Genomic DNA, 16,245 nt, shown 5'->3' with positions numbered 1-16,245 from the left:
ACTTATGGTTCCATGCTAAGATTTATGTATCTGTTGGGGCGGATATCTCTTCCACTTTTACGTGAGGGCTGTCTTAATAAGCAACCTTCTCTTAACAATGTGTTTGAAGTATGGTTTTATTGTGTAGTGTTGAGTTTTATTCCAATTGGGTTTCATAGTATACTCTCCCTATGGCTTCTTTGGCTGTGATTAGTAAGTTTTGACACAAGGCACACTGTATCAGAGCCTGAGGAATGCTTAATATGTAGTTCGTGAAACAGTGGGTCCCTCTGGTAATTTAGGCTGATGTGTTACACACCACAGACCATGAGGGATGCACCCTTGTGAATACTCCTACATTGGGAGTGGAAGCCCTTATCATGTGGTAAGGGTTTCCATTGCCACTATTGAAATTGGCTCTGTTAGGTGAAAGCAATTCTGATATTGACTCTTTCAACTGGGGTGAAGGACCTGAAGCTTTCATCCTCTGTTTAGCCCTTAGTATACTTCCTGGTGTTTCACATGGAGAGCCACAGGCTGAGATTAGAGCCCACCCTCTGCAGCACTCATGTCCAGGTTGACAGGATGTAGGAGCAAGTGATGTTGAGGAACCTCATAGGTGTCATATCCACATAGAAGTATTATTTCTCTTTGCTCTTATATGGGGTGACTGTCGAGGAACAGAACATCAGACCCCTCTAGTTGTACACACTTGTTATCATATCATTGTTTAGGGGCATTCTTTAAGTTGATGTATCTGCCAAGGTTCAGGCAGGATTGGGTCATGCTAGATGCAGTTCCTCTCAGCTGGGCTGGAAGCGTAGCTCAGTGACAGTGCAGCAACCCAATATCTGCTAATTCCTGGGCTCAGTCCCCAGTTTTGAAAAAAAAAAGGGGAGGGGGGTAAAAACAATAACCGAAAAGAAAGGGTAAAAAAATAGAATATATGTGTGTGTGTATTAATGTTTTAGTTGTAGAGGGACACAATATCTTTATTTTATTTATTTTTATGAGGTGCTAAGGATCAAACCCAGTATATCACACATGCCAAATGAGTGCACTACCACTGAGCCACAACTCCAGCCCCAGAATAAAAATATTTTTATAAAAGGAAAAGAAAGCAGGAGAAAATTTTTAAAAAATCACAATTATAAAAGGGAAGAAATGAAAAAGAGAAAAATAAAAATAATAGCATACTGGCTAAGGGCTCTTCAGCCCCCAATTCTTTTCATCGTGGTGCTCTCCAGGTGACTGGCAGGAATGCTTTGTGGCTGAGGCTTTTAGGAGTCCCTCTAAGCTGCTTTGCACACTGGACTGAGCCACCACAGAATGTATAATTCACTAAGCAACAATCTCTTCCTAGTCTCTTGGGCTACACATCCCAGGGTGAAGCCAAGCCTCTGCCTTTAGGCAGAGATTCTTCCCAGAGTTCCTTGGGTTGTATGCTTCAAGGGACAAACACTAGTGCATGTCACCAGGAGCGCGGCAGGTGGGGAGAGGCCATGGGGTTCGAAGATCTATGCTGGGAGCAGAGGTAGCAAGTTCCATGAGATCTACCATCCATTTTGCTAGAGCCCCAATTTTGGATTTGACATGAAATCACACTCAAGGGATCAGCCTCACGCTACCACCATTCTAACAGCAGATCTCCCAAACTGTCAACTGTCAAGAAAGTACCTTCCACACCACAGACTGCAATTCCCACCACATAGAATTCTGAGCGGATTTGTGCAGAAGTCTTGCACCTGAGCCAAAACTGTCTCCTGGAATAAATGCCCACTGAGCCTGGGATAAGAAAAGGCCATTGGATCTTGGAGCTAGAAAAATGCAGGTACTTCTGATCCCCTTTACAACAAGTCAAACAACAGAACCCTTCTCAAGATGGCTCCCAGTTATGGCACTGTATGTATAAGCAGGAAATGCAGAGATCTTCTCTGGCACCAGCATGCTGTGCAGATCCCAGGTCTCTTGTCTCTTTCAAATTGTCAGATTCTAGGCTTGTGGAGATCACCAGGGCTCTGTCCTCCTCACCTGTACTCCTGCTGGGGGGGAACTCCCCCTCCCCCTGCTAAGCCTTCAAGCCTGGGTGCCGGGACACTGTTCTCTTACTACACTAATATCTAATATATCTGGGTTTCACCTGGTCACTGAATCTCTACTATTGCATGCCCATACTTTCCTATGACCACCCACCTCAACATGCAGCTACATGCCTGTTGTTCTGGTTCTGTCTTACAAGAAGCAGAAGAGTCCTCTAACCTGCCATCTGTGTGCTTTTCTCACTCTCTTTCTACCTCCAGATACTGTGAGTCTTGCCCAAGGTGGGCTTCACAGATTGTCAGGTTGCACATGGCTTCAATCACATCTAAATAGCTCAATTTAACTGTTAGAGATCATTTTTTTAAAGAAGATACCTTTTCCTTGGCTGTTTCCAAATATATCAGTTTTGGTCTATATGTGACAACTTTCTTGGATATGGAAAAAAACTCATGTTATATGCCATTTGCTGCTTTGGTCTAAAGCTTCACTAATACTTTCCACATATCTCAGCAGAAGTTAAAGTCTTTAAATAAATATACAAATAAGGTGACAATAACATACTTTTTCATTAAAGAGAAGTGACACGGAAAGAACAAGCAAAAGTTCTTTGAAAGTGTCTTCTGTGAGGACAGAAGACTAGCTCAGATTCAGGTAAAGGGCAAGAATGACAGCTGAAGAAGTTTCCCATCCTCTCTTCTCATCTTTTTTTTAAAAAGTATTTTCTAGTTGTAGATGAACTCAATACCTTTATTTTGTGTATTTATTTTTATATCTTGCTGAGGATTCAACCTAGCACCTCACAAGTGCCAGGCAAGTGCTCTACCACTAAGCTACAAACCCAGCCCCTCTTCTCATCTTCTTAATGCTACTGTCTAGAGCCCTAGTCCCATCTTGGGTAACCATGGTAACTAAAGAGCCAGACTCTCCTAATGCTTAAGGAAATATAAGAGGGAGCACTTAAGAAGGCTGCTGTGGTTCCTCCTACACCTGATGGACAGGGGAGAACAAAATGCTCAGCCAGTGTCTCTCAGAGAAACAGCAGAATCTGGTACTAGTGCACTGCTAATGATTTGAAGTTTAAATGTCCTTGAAAAGTTCATATGTTAAAGGTTTGGTCCCCAGCTGATAGCTCTGCTAGGAGGTGGTGGCACTTTTAGGAGGTGGGGCCTAGCTGGAGGAAGTAAGTCATTGGTGTGTGGTCAGAAAGGGTACATTTGGATCCCTGCTCCTTCCTTTTTTTTCTCTCTGTGCTTACCAGTTATGAGCTGGGCTGGGGATGTAGCTCAGTAGTAGAGCACTTGCCTACCATGTCAAAGGACCTAGGTTTAATTCCAGCACCACATAAAAAAATGATAATAATTTAAAAAACAAAAGCACCAGATGCCATGAGCTGAGTGTCTCTGCTCCACCGTTTGTTCCCACCATGATGTTCTGTCTTACCACAGGCCAAAAGTAATGGGGTCAGCTGACCAGGGACTGAATCTTTGAAACCACGAGCCAAATTAATCTTTTCTCCTTTCAAGTCATTGGAAGTGTTTTGTCACATGACAGAAAGCAGACTAACACAAACACCTGAGAAGTTAGTTCATTCTACTTACAGATTTTGAAATTGAGGAAGCTGAGGCTGAATCTTCCTTAATTAATATTACTTGGTACCCTCGGTACCTTTCTGGCAAAAACACAACCCTGTTGTCCTCATATAGCACTGCTTTCTGTCCACCGATTCCCAGGGCCTTTTAATCCAGGAAGCTACCCAGCAGTGAAAAGGACCCAATAACCAAGCCACCATTAATTCCCCCAAGGCGAGTCTCACTTCTTTTTGCCATTTTTAGAAATTATAGGTATTTTCCAATACGTATAATAGAAAGCTGAGAATAATCAAACCCCGGTACATATTGTCTACTTAAACAATCTTCAATTTATCACTCTGGAAAGAGAATTTTGAAACAAATTTTGGATATCATTATTTCTTGTTAAGTAGTAAATACTTAAAGAAATCATGTAGCTACAAATGCATCAGGCACTTTTCTTCAGGGAGCTTAGGTCTCTACTGCATACCCTTCAGCTGTGCATATATTTTCTATTTAATTTCACAGCTCTAGTGCTAGTGGGCAGTTAGCAAGACTACTAAGTTGCTCTGTGACCCTATATATGCACTGACAATATTAGACTTTCATGCAGTGAGGAATTCTGGTGAAGGGATTGTTTGGACAGTAAGAAAATTGAACTTATGTCAAGAGATAAGCACATTTCTTCCTTAAAGATAAACCATTGACATTGAGCACCTGCTAAACTGGGCTTAGATCTGGCCTGAGATTTAAAGTCAATTTCCTCCATGAGTCCATATGAAAGGCACTAAGCAATGTAATTCTTAATTTTAATAAATCCACAAATTTTCACATCAATGGGATTATGGCTGTCCTAGGGCAGAGATGATTTACTTGTCCTAAGGACAGAATGGAAGTTTAAAATTAAACAATAAATACAGTAATACTTTTCTTTCGTACAGCCACTGAATTCTTGCCCATAGGAAAAAAATACATCAAAAAAGACTGTATTTAGAAGTTTTAATTCACAAATAAGACTGTACTACTGAACTAAGTAAATAGGGATGTCATTGTGAGTATATACAGAAACATGGACGCCCGTCACCATAATGTGGATAAGTAACATTTCATTTCTAATCTTCTCTTCTGCTTCCTCCTCCTCACACCTTAGTTTTCTATATGAATTTACAAATATATATTTAAAAACAAGAATATATTAAAGAGTCAATACAAAAATAGGGGAAGCCAGAACTCTTAAGTTATGTTATCCTTAAATTTTATTCATTTGGAAAAATTCATTCCAAATATGAACGTTTTTCTGAATAGAAGTCCGCAAAACACAGTTTTCTACCTTTTGAAAACTTGGAACATTTTATCCTGTCTTGCAACACAGTTCAGACACTCATACCTGCTGAGGTTTCTCTGAATTTGTCACTAGTCTTCTTTTTCCTCCATTTCCAAGGCTTGAAGATTTTACCAATGGTGGAGAGCTTCCCCTTTCTCTTGAAGGGAGGCGTCTGGGAACCTGCTGTGGGGCCATCTGAGTTGGCTATAGAGGCTTTGTCCAGTCCATCAACTATAGAAAGAAAAGTCAAATCAGAGAAAGGCTTCAATGAAAGTTAAAACCAGCATCAACTATCTCTTCCTGGACTCTTAACAGCAAGCATACCTACTCTGATTGAACCTCACATAAAGTTGAGTTTGTCCCATTTCACAGCTGGTAGGACTCCCCTGATATCAATCAGTTAATCAATCCGTCAGAAATTATAGTCCCCTTAGGTAATGGTACTTGGGAAATAAGAAAGCAAGAGACTTACATAACAGGTGGGGACAGACAAGTGAAGTTCTGCAAAACACAGCTGAATCCATCGGCAACAACCACATCAATATTTTGTGCAGAAATAGAGGATTCTAAGTATTCCAGAAATAGGATGTTCCTCTGGAGGCTAGTTTTGCATTCTCAGTAATGAATATCACAGTTATGGTGTAGTTAAAACCATAGTTTCTCCTTCACAAAATACAATTTGATGCCAGGAAGCTAAATGCTATTTTTACAATGCTAAAACTATCTTTTGCTCCTGTTACAAGGGAAAAAAAATTAAAAGTTTTCAGCTTCAATTTATCTGATAACTATCACTAACAGCAAGAAATATGTGGAAGATGCAGGTATTGTGTGTGATAAAACATATCTTGATATGGCTTTGTCATTTTATTAATCAGAAGAAAAGCACAAAATCTTGTTTCCTTGCACTAAGTTCTAAACAGAAGGGAGATAACAATGACTTACATTACCCCAACTACCAGATTTTAGTGACAAAGAATTAGAAGCAGCCCAGAATGGATAAACTACAGTATTATTCATTCAATGAAATAGCTTTTAGCACTTTAAAAAATGAGCAGATGGATAAATATGCAATAAAACTAAATACAGCAAAATGTTAAGTGTTGGATCTAGGTGCTAGGTTTGTGGGGGAGGTACGATCCTTTTGTCCTTTCTGTATTTTTTGAAAACTCGCATAATAACACATTGGGGAATCATATGATCATCTCAATAGATGCAGAAAAAGCATTTGACAAAATACAGCATACCTTCATGTTCAAAGCACTAGAAAAACTAGGGATAGTAGGAACATGCCTCAACACTGTAAAAGCTATATATATGTGTGTTAAACCCAAGGCCAGCATCATTCTAAATGGAGAAAATTGAAAGCATTTTCCAGTGGAAAATGGAAACAAGACAAAGATGTCATCTTTCATCACTTCTATTCAACATCATGCTTGAAACTCTAGCCAGGGCAATTAGACAAAAGAAAGAAATTAAAGGGATACAAATAGGTAAAGAAGAACTCAAACTATCACTGTTTGCTGATGACATAATTCTATATCTAGAAGATCCAAAAAATTCCACCAGAAAATTTATAGAATTAATAAGTGAATTTAGCAAAGTAGCAGGATATAAAATCAACACCCATAAATCAAACACATGCCTATATATCAATGATGAATCCACTGAAAGAGAAATTAGGAAAACTGCTCCATTCACAATAGCCTCAAAAAACAAAACAAAACAAAACAAAACAACAACAACAAAAAAAAACCCCTGGGACTCAATCTAACAAAAGAGGTGAAAGATATCTGCAATGAAAACTACAGAACACTAAAAAAAGAAATTGAAGAAAACCTCAGAAGATGGAAAGTCTCCCATGCTCCTAGATAGGCAGAATGGCCATACTACCAAAAACATTATATAGATTTAATGCAATTTCTATTAAAATCCCAATGACATTCTTCATAGAAATAGAAAAAGCAATCATAAAATTTGTTTGGAAAAATAAGAGACCCAGAGTAGCTAAAGAAATCCTTAGCAAGAAAAGTGAAGCAGGAGTCATCACAATACCAGACCTTAAACTATACTACAGAGCTGAAGTAACAAAAATGGCATGGTATTGGCACCAAAATAGACTTGTAGACCAATGGTACAGAATAGAGGACACAGAGACAAACCCACATAAATACAGTAATCTCATACTGGACAAGGGTGCCAAAAACATTCACTGAAGACAAGACAGCCTATTCAACAAATGGTGCTGGCAAAACTGGAAATCCATATATAGCAAAATGAAATTAAATCTCTCTCACCCTGCACAAAAATCAACTCAAAGTGTATCAAAGACTTAGGCACTAGAACAAAGACCCTGTGCCTAGTAGAAGCAAAAATAGGCCTAAATCTTCACCACGTCGACCTAGGATCTGATTCCTAAAGCACAAGAAGTAAAATCAAGTCACAATAAATGGGATGGATTCAAATTAAAAAGTTTCTTCTCAGCAAAGGAAACAATTAATAATGTGAGGAGACAGCCTACAGATTGGGAGAAAATCTTTACTACATGCACTTCCAATAAAGCATTAATCTCTAGGATATATAAAGAACTCAAAAAACTTAACACCAAAAAAACCAAATAACCCAATGAATAAATGGGCTAAGGAACTGAACAGACACTTCACAGAAGAAATACAATTTATCAACAAATATATGAAAAACTGTTCAACATTTCTAGCAATTAGAGAAATGCAAATCAAAACTACTCTAAGATTTCATCTCGCTCCTGTCAGAATGGCAATCATCAACAATACAGGCAACAATAAATGTTGGTGAGGATATGGTGAAAAGGTACACTCATATGTTGCTAGTGGGACTGCAAATTGGTACAACCACTATGGAAAGCAGTATGGAGATTCCTCATAAAACTGGTAATGGAACCACCATTTAACCCAGCTATCCCACTCCTTGGTTTATACCCAAAGGACTTAAAATCAACATACTACAGTAATGCAGCCACATAAATATTTATAGCAGCTCAATTCACAATAGCTAGACTATGGAACCAACCTAGGTGTCCCTCAATAGAAGAATGGACAAAGAAAATGTGGTATATATACTCAATGGAAATTACTCAGTTTTAAAGAACAGTGAAATTATGGCATTTGCCAGTAAATGGTTGGAGTTGGAGAATATTATGCTAAGCAAAATAAGCCAATCCCACAAAACCAAAGGTCTAATGTTTTCTCTAATTTGCGGATGCTAATTCACAAGAAGGCAGGGGGCACTAGGGAAGAATAGTGTTACTTCAGATTAGGTAGAGGGAAGTGACAGGAGGGGAGGGGATGTGGGGATAGGAAAGATAGTAGAATGAAACACACATTATTACTGTGTGTACATATGTGACTACATGACCAATATGATTCTGCAACATGTAGACTCAGAAAAATGAGAAATTATATCCCATCTATGTATGGTATATCAAAATGCATAAATGCATTCCATTGTCATGGATAAGTAAATAAAACAAATTTAAAAATTTAAAAAGAGAAACAAATAAAAACCAAAAATTGAATAGCAAAGCCTTATACTTCCAGGAAGATGCAGGAAGCTTACTTATCACTATTTCTCTTGCTAACACCATTACATCAAGACACCGACACAAACAACAGGAATGCATCTCAAAAAAAATTGTGCTGAAAGGGCAGAGAGAAAGAGTGCATGTGTGGTTCCATTATATAAAGGTCAAAACAGGGGGCTGAGGATATGGCTCAAGCGGTAGCATGCTTGCCTGGCATCCGTGCGGCTGGGGTTCAAACCTCAGCACCACAAACAAAGATGTTGTGTCCACCGAAAACTGAAAAATAAATATTTAAAAAAAAAAAAAAAGGTCAAAACAGGAAAAATGAATTTATGGCAAAAACAAGCAACAACAATGCCCAAAACAAACAAACAACAATAACAACAACAAAAACAACAACAACAAAAAACCTAAGAAAATCAGAATAATAATTCCTTCTGAGGATGAGAAGGAGGTAGGAATTAATTGAAAAGGGAGTTGAGGGAACTTATGGGGGTGATGGAATCTTAATAGAGGTTGGATTATGCAAAACTGACCAAATGGTATTTACGACTTTGCTTATTTCACTTTAGGTAAAATTTACCTTAGAAAAGCCATAAAAAGAGTAAAATCTAATTAATGACATGCCTGCTAAAGTGTTTAGAGGTTAACTGTACTTATATCCATCAAAAAATGAGTAAATGGATAAATAAGTGGATCAATAGATGACATGAGTAAATGGATAAATGTGCAATAAAATGAAATAGAGAAAAATGTTGTGTTGAGTCTAGGTGGTAGATATGTGGGGGGAGTATCATTCTTTTATTTTTTTCTGTAGTTTTTAAAACTTTTATGATAAAATGTTGGGGCAAAACAATTTTTTTTTCTTTTAAAGCAGAAGCTGAACTTGCAGCAAGTGTTCCTGCTTCCAGAAAGATGGAGTACAGTTACTTATTCCTATGTGTCTTGCTGAACATCATCACCTCCATGTCATATATTTAACAAATGTAAGAAGACTGTGAAAGGTGAAGTAACAGTAGCGCAGTCTGGGACCTCAAAACTCAAGAACCAGCATGTGGTGAGATTCCCTAGATTTGCTTCTGGCCTTACACACCCCACACTTTCAGCTAAAGAAGATGGCAACCCAGAAACACAGCCGATGGGCTCAGGTCAGAAGAGCCTCTCTCTAGCCATGGGTCCAGGGAAGGGGGTACCTAGCAAGACAGAAACTCTGTAGATGGTAATTGCTCTGAGTGGTCAAACATCACAGAAGGACTGTGACCACCATGCCAGAAAAAGTTGAGTGGAGGAACTACACTTGCACTCTCACTGGGCTCCAACAAGGGACCCTAACACCCCTGAGGGAGTTGGAGTCAGAATCCAGTCTTGTGAGAAAAGACCAGCTAGGGAGCCAGGACCTTCACATCTGCCATCTGCTAATGAACCATCCCCAGGAGCATGGATTTCCACCCCATCCACAATAACCAAATGTTACTCCCAGTACTGGGCTGGTGTCAAATCACTGCCCACTGGGAACAAGGTCACCATCCCTTTGGGTCCTTGAAGACCATGTGGGTATCTGACAGTCCCACACCTACCCAACAGTAATGAGGACCCCCCACCCCCATACACAGTGTGCTAACAGAGAACAAGAAGGGAAGATGGATTCTAACTCCACAGGGGAGTGGGAGAGGGGAATGGGGACAAGGGACACTCACTGCTTGCCTGGCAGAAGAAGTGTCAGACAAAGCCAATGAAAGCAGGTTTCAATAAAGTCTAGAGTCTTGTAACATAATATAAATAAGTTCAAGTTCCAGTGGGGCAGGAAGGGGGGTGGAAATCACTTGACATACCAAGAACCAAGAAAAATCTCAAAGTGAATGTTAAAGGACATTCAATAGATACCAACTCCTCAATCCTTGTGAGTTCTCCTTCCAGATGAGTGTGGATAAATCCCATTCCTCCTCCTAGTGAGGTCTACTCTAATTTTGGGTGCCATCTAGGCAGATGTAACCAGACTGTTGCATTTCTAGGGTCACCTGGAGATGCAGCACTAGGGATGCTTCTGTAAGTGTCCTAACCCTACCTTCAGCTGTGACTCAACAGAGATGTGGGGGCAGGGCAGGGGGTTAGATGGATTTCGAAGCTAAGCCACAGTAACAGAGTAAAATCTTCACTTCTGCTCCTGTCCAACGGCCTTCTGTGAACCAGGGGGCAAACCCAGGGAGGAAGTGAGTGTGTGGTTTCTCTTCTTCATGAGACTCTACGTTATACTCTCATAAAAGATTTTAATTTTCAATAGTTTAAATGCTGTAAAATACAAAAGGACTATTACAAATCAGTGGAACTAAAGTTTCTACCTTAAATTCATCTCTGTGACTACAAACATCTAGTTCTTGTTTTCTCACACTAGACTGGGGACTTGATCTTCCAAACCATATCTGTTTCCCTGATGTGTCACAAAAATCCTGCTTTTCCATCTGAATCAGTGAAACACACAGTTTATTTTTCTCCTGTAAATAAAAATACATTTTAAAAATCCATATTAAATAACTCCCAAGATTGCAGAAGGTGGCCATTACTGAGATGGAGTGAGAGGGTGGATGAGTGAAAAATGAAGCCTTAATGTTAAATTCTTGACTGTGTAAGAAGCCCAGAGGCTGGGGACAAAGGGGACGTAGCTCAGTTGATAGAGCACTTGCCTTGCATGCACAAGGCCTTGGGTTCAATCTCCAGCACCATGAGGGAAAAAAAAAAAAATCCAAAGGTTAAGTTATTATCTTTCTTGATTTCTTGATAAGGCTTATGTGGTTCTATCTTTATCTCAGGTCTGTAAAGGGCCTGAGCTAGTGCCAGTGCCCCCCCCCCCCGCCTCTCTCTCACACACACACACACACACACACACTTCTTTTCCCTGATTGAATAGAATCCACTTGTGATTTTTATAATTGTTGGGCTATTTCAGTGAATCACATTTGCAACGGGAGACTATATGACAGCACAGTTAGTCAAAATGCCACTGTACTTCACAGAAAGCACGGAAATGAAGAGGGCTATCACCTACTCTTGAGTTAATGAGCCAAATATTACTTTTTCTCTTTTCTGCACATTCAGGATACTGGTAGTGCCATTGATACTTTAATATTTTTTCTTTTGAATCAATTTATCGTTAAAACACATTTGAATCTTTCTATAAATTCTTTCATAGTAAGTCTAGTGAATTTCGCATTTACACACAGAGAACAAATTGCCAGATGTATCCCAGATGAAAGTGGAAATTTCCTGTTTTCAATGTTAATTGTGATTCACTTTCATATTATTGGAGTGGTTCATGAGGACTTTCCTTTTAATGCCAGAGATATATACTTTAAATATAGCATATTCTGAAATACAGTCATTAGCTATTCGAATGTAAAAATCTTAAATGACACACACACACATACACCTCAATCTATTTTCCTGTTGAAATAAGCCCACACCACCCAATGATAAATATTTAGAGAACATATGCAGGTTTTATTTTCATTTAAACAGAAATTCATCAATTACGCAGCCTCAGTGTAAAGGTGATCGTATGGGCCAAAAAAATAAAAGAGACTAGATAATTATCATATAAAATATATTATATATTTGAATATTCTCCCTTTTGAGATTTGAGAACTGAATGACAGATCTTTTTAGAAAAGGTAAATGTACTTAATGTGTGAGTTTATAGATTTTTGGGGGGGAGGGGGCACTGGGGATTAACTCAGGGACACTTGACCACTGAGCTACATCCCCAGCCCTATTTTGTATTTTATTTGGAGACAGGGTCTAACTGAGTTGCTTAGTGTGTCACTTTTGCTGAGGCTGGCTTTGAACTTGAGATCCTCCTGCCTCAATCTCCCAAGGTGCTGGAATTATAGGCATGCACCACTGTACCCAGCAAGAGTTTGTAGTTTTTAAAGTAATATTTAATGTTATATTTTGGATATAACATTAAATATTATCTTAAAATCCATTTTTCTGTACACATAATTATTTTAGTCACCAAGAAAGTAAGACAAATGATGCATACTATTCCATATCACAAATTTTGTAGTTAAAAGATCATTTAGAATCTCAGTAAAAGATCTCCTGGTACTGATCTGGTGCAGGCTGAGAGCCCCTATGAAAAAAGTAAATGATAAAGATGGTCTCAATTTTCTCTAAAAATCCTTAAATATTTGGAGGTAAATGCAAATACATTTCTGAAGCCCAATTATAACAAAAACAGAGAAATATCATGTGGAAAATAATGCTTTGATAGTCCCCTGCCCTACTGTGTGCTTTAAGGAAGGGGAAAAAATACCCAAATAAACCAGCCTTAATTTCCTTAAAATATAGTTTCTGGGCTGTTTTATTATCATTTTTTGATGTATGTGTATCTTTGGAATTTATTATGTTCATAAAACATTAAGATTATCACTATAGAATTTATTTCTATTTTTTATTTCTAGTTCTATTATGTTTCCATTAAAATTCTGCCCCTTACCCCTTTAAGGCCACAGATCATAAGAAAAAAAAAGGGGAAGCCCTGGCTTTACTTCCTACATTCACAGGAGGTATCTCTCTCCACTGAAACAATGACTTGAGATGCATGACACACAAGGTACTTGGTTCTGGGCACAGATCCAAGTAGACAGCAAGGTCAGAGTGGAGCGATGCTGAGAGCCATTGCAGAGTAGACTGGATAATGGTTTTTAAGGCAGCCAAGGGGCAATCCTGGCCTTGCATTTTTAAAGGAGATCTTTACTTTCTCCCTTACTAGAGTTTACATTGCGTTGGGCCAAATCACTTCCTTTAAGGGAATAAAAGCAGTGGCCAGTGGAGAAGAAAGAGAGAGAGAAAAAAATACATAAAAGAACAAAAGAATCAAAAATGAGAGGTATATGTGAGAAATCCTGAAACTGCTGCATCTGTAGACTGAGATCCAACAAGTCAGTAATTGGCTAACAGTGGGAGCCAGGTTTCTCCCAGCTGGAGAAAAAAGATAAGTGGGGAAATCTGGAATGATCCATGTGGCACCAAGTACAGTTAGAAACATCTGGACGAACTCATGTTGGGCCAGATAGAGAGACAGTAGAAAGACAGATTGTAGACATGTGTATAGACTTTGTTGAGTGCACCCACATGTATTTCTTAGCTCTGTCTTCTCAGAGGAACTAGAAGCAATAGCATCCCACTAGCAATGAGCACATGCAGGACTCAGATCTTGGTTTCTGTGAGATTCTGGAACTGGAATAGTCCCTAAAGGCTTGGTCCCCAGCTGGTGATGGAAACTTAGGGGCCCAATAATAACAAAAACAGAGAAATAACATGTGGGGCCCATTTGGAGGAAGTAGGTCCTTGGGCATGTGCCCTTGAAGAGTATATCTTGTCCCTTGCCCCTTCCTCTACTCCCTCTTTTTCTCCCACTCTCTATGTCCCAGCCACTGTGAGGTCAACAACTTTGCTCCACCAGATCCTCTAGGCTGATGTTCTGCTTTACCACAGGCCTAAAAGCAACTGAGTCAGCTGACTATGGACTGAAACCTCTAAAACTATAAACAAAATAAACATATCCTCCTTTAAATTGATTATCTCAAGTATCTTATCACAGTGACAGAAAGCCAACACAGTTTCTAATAGCATTCTTTAATAAGAGGAAAGGTGAACATGGTGGTGCACGCCTGAAATCCCAGCAGTCTGGGATGCTGAGGCAGGAGGATCACAAGTTCAAAGCCAGCCTCAGCAAAAGCGAGGCACTAAGCAATTCAGTGAGACCCTGTCTCTAAATAAAATACGAATTAGAGCTGGGGATGTGGCTCAATGGTCGAGTGCTGCTGAGTTCAATCCCCAGTACACTTCTCAGAAAAAAAAAAAAGGAGGAACAGGGAAAATGTTAGATGACCCTTGCAGTATCTTACAGAGCCGGAAAATAAGGAAGGACTCAAAACACTAAGTGATAGGAGTCTGTTAGAGGAACACAGAAGCCAATTCAAATTGAATTGAGGATCTTTGGTCCTCAAAGGCCAAAGATGGAACAATTTGAGGAAATAAAACAAATGGTATAGTATTAGGTTATAACTCAAAGTATAAATATCTATAAGTCCATATTGATAAAAATAAATACTGAATAAGTAAATTAATATGGGAGTAAGATTTATATCTGTATAGAAGAGCTCCAAGTAATTCATATAAATGTCCCCTTCTCAAGGAGGTGGCACTTAACTTCCCTGCCTTAAATATGGGCCATACACAGTGACTTCCTTCCCAAGAGTTCAGTATGGAAAGAGGGGAGAAAGGAATGACTTCACTGAAGAGAACACTAAAAAGCACCACTTCGTCAAGGGGATCCAGTTCAACATCAGCGATAAGCTGATATGATGTGATGAGAACAGAACCTCAAAGCCCACCACCCCAGAGTAATCATGAGAAAGACACCAGGACATCACCAAATTCAGGGACATTTCCAAAATACCTGGCCAGTATATTTCCAAACTGTCAAGGTCATTAAAAATGAGAAAAATCTGAGTAAATGACATAGACCAGAGGAGCCTAAGGAGTCATGAGGACAAAAATGTGGTATGCTTAATGGAATCCTGAACAAACAAAAGGACATCAGGTGGAAATTAGTGAAATCCTAATAGACTGTGCAGTTTAGCTAGTGATAACATACAAATGACTGTTCCTTGATGTAACAAACGTATCACACACATAAGATACCAGCAATAGCAGAAAGTGAGTTGGAAGCTCATAAGAACTTCCTGTACTACCTTTTCAACATTTCTGAAAGTTTGAAACTATTCTAAAAGAGAGTTTCTATTGTAAAATTTGGTATCAGCCGGCATGTATTGGAAGGAGCATGAAGATTTAGCAGATTCTTGGGAGTCAATGGACTACTGCTCTAAGAGACCTGAAGGGTGCTCAGAGTAAAGATTTCTGCTCAAGGGAGTTTGGGAAAGTACCATGTTTCAGGGCTGCCTGGCTTTCCCTCCAAAACTGCTTTTATGAATACTTTCAGTTCCCAGTAGCTCATCATGAAGAGAACATTTACAGGTCATCATATTTCTATTTCAACACTTTCTAGCATGTGATAAACCCAAATAAAGTTAAGGGATATTCAACATCTTGCAAAGGGCAGACAATGGGCCCAGTTGCAACATTAGGAAGTATTCAGCTACAGTTATGAGACCACACCAGAGAGCGGAGATCACACACACACACACACACACACACGCACAGGGATTAACATCATGTTCTCGTGGAGTGCTGACAAAGAATGACAAATCTGGGAATAAAAAGGCTCCCTATACTTTATTTCTACATAATTGAAGTTGAACTCTTTTCAATAATAAAATTTTACTTGGGACCATTTAAGGAGGGTACAGTGATGCACGCCAGTAATCCCAGCAACTCAGGAGGTTGAGGCAGGTGGATGGCAAGTTCCAGGCCAGCCTCAGTAACTTAGTGAGACCTTATCTCAAAAAAACAAAAAAAAAACTAAAAGGGCTGGGAATGTGGCTTAGTGGAAGAGTATCCCTGGTTCAATCCCCAGTACCACCAAAAAAAAAAAAAAAAATCCAATTTAAAGGAGTTAAGTGTTTATTGCAGACCTATTGAGAATGCATTTCCCAGCTCATCCTTGTTATCCCTCAACTCCCAGGGATGTGAAGAGAGTGGGAAGATGCAGGAACAGAAACTCCATGACTTAAGCTTTGCTTGGAAGGCTAGTGAGCAGCACCTACTAATGAGCTATTCATTGACTCATCCAGGTTTCATTGTCTCCCAAGAGTTAA

At 39.2% G+C, this 16,245-nt stretch overlaps 1 protein-coding gene across 9 annotated transcripts in view; it reads right to left on the bottom strand.

Annotated features, from left to right (window-relative positions):
- Phactr2 (phosphatase and actin regulator 2) overlaps window positions 1–16,245 on the bottom strand; it is a 267,238-nt gene that overhangs the window by 92,442 nt on the left and 158,551 nt on the right. For all 9 annotated transcript variants that reach the window (XM_058581732.1, XM_058581754.1, XM_046450655.2 and 6 more), the window contains one exon: window positions 4,975–5,142. In XM_058581732.1, the coding sequence (XP_058437715.1) occupies window positions 4,975–5,142 (168 nt within the window). The remainder of the gene's footprint in view (window positions 1–4,974; window positions 5,143–16,245) is intronic.

The sequence above is a fragment of the Marmota monax genome, unplaced genomic scaffold (genome assembly GCF_021218885.2).
Source record: "Marmota monax isolate L192 unplaced genomic scaffold, Marmota_monax_Labrador192_F-V1.1 WCK01_AAM20220418_F8-fsc00030, whole genome shotgun sequence".
Taxonomy (NCBI): domain Eukaryota; kingdom Metazoa; phylum Chordata; class Mammalia; order Rodentia; family Sciuridae; genus Marmota; species Marmota monax.
This window is presented reverse-complemented; position numbering and strand designations above follow the sequence as displayed.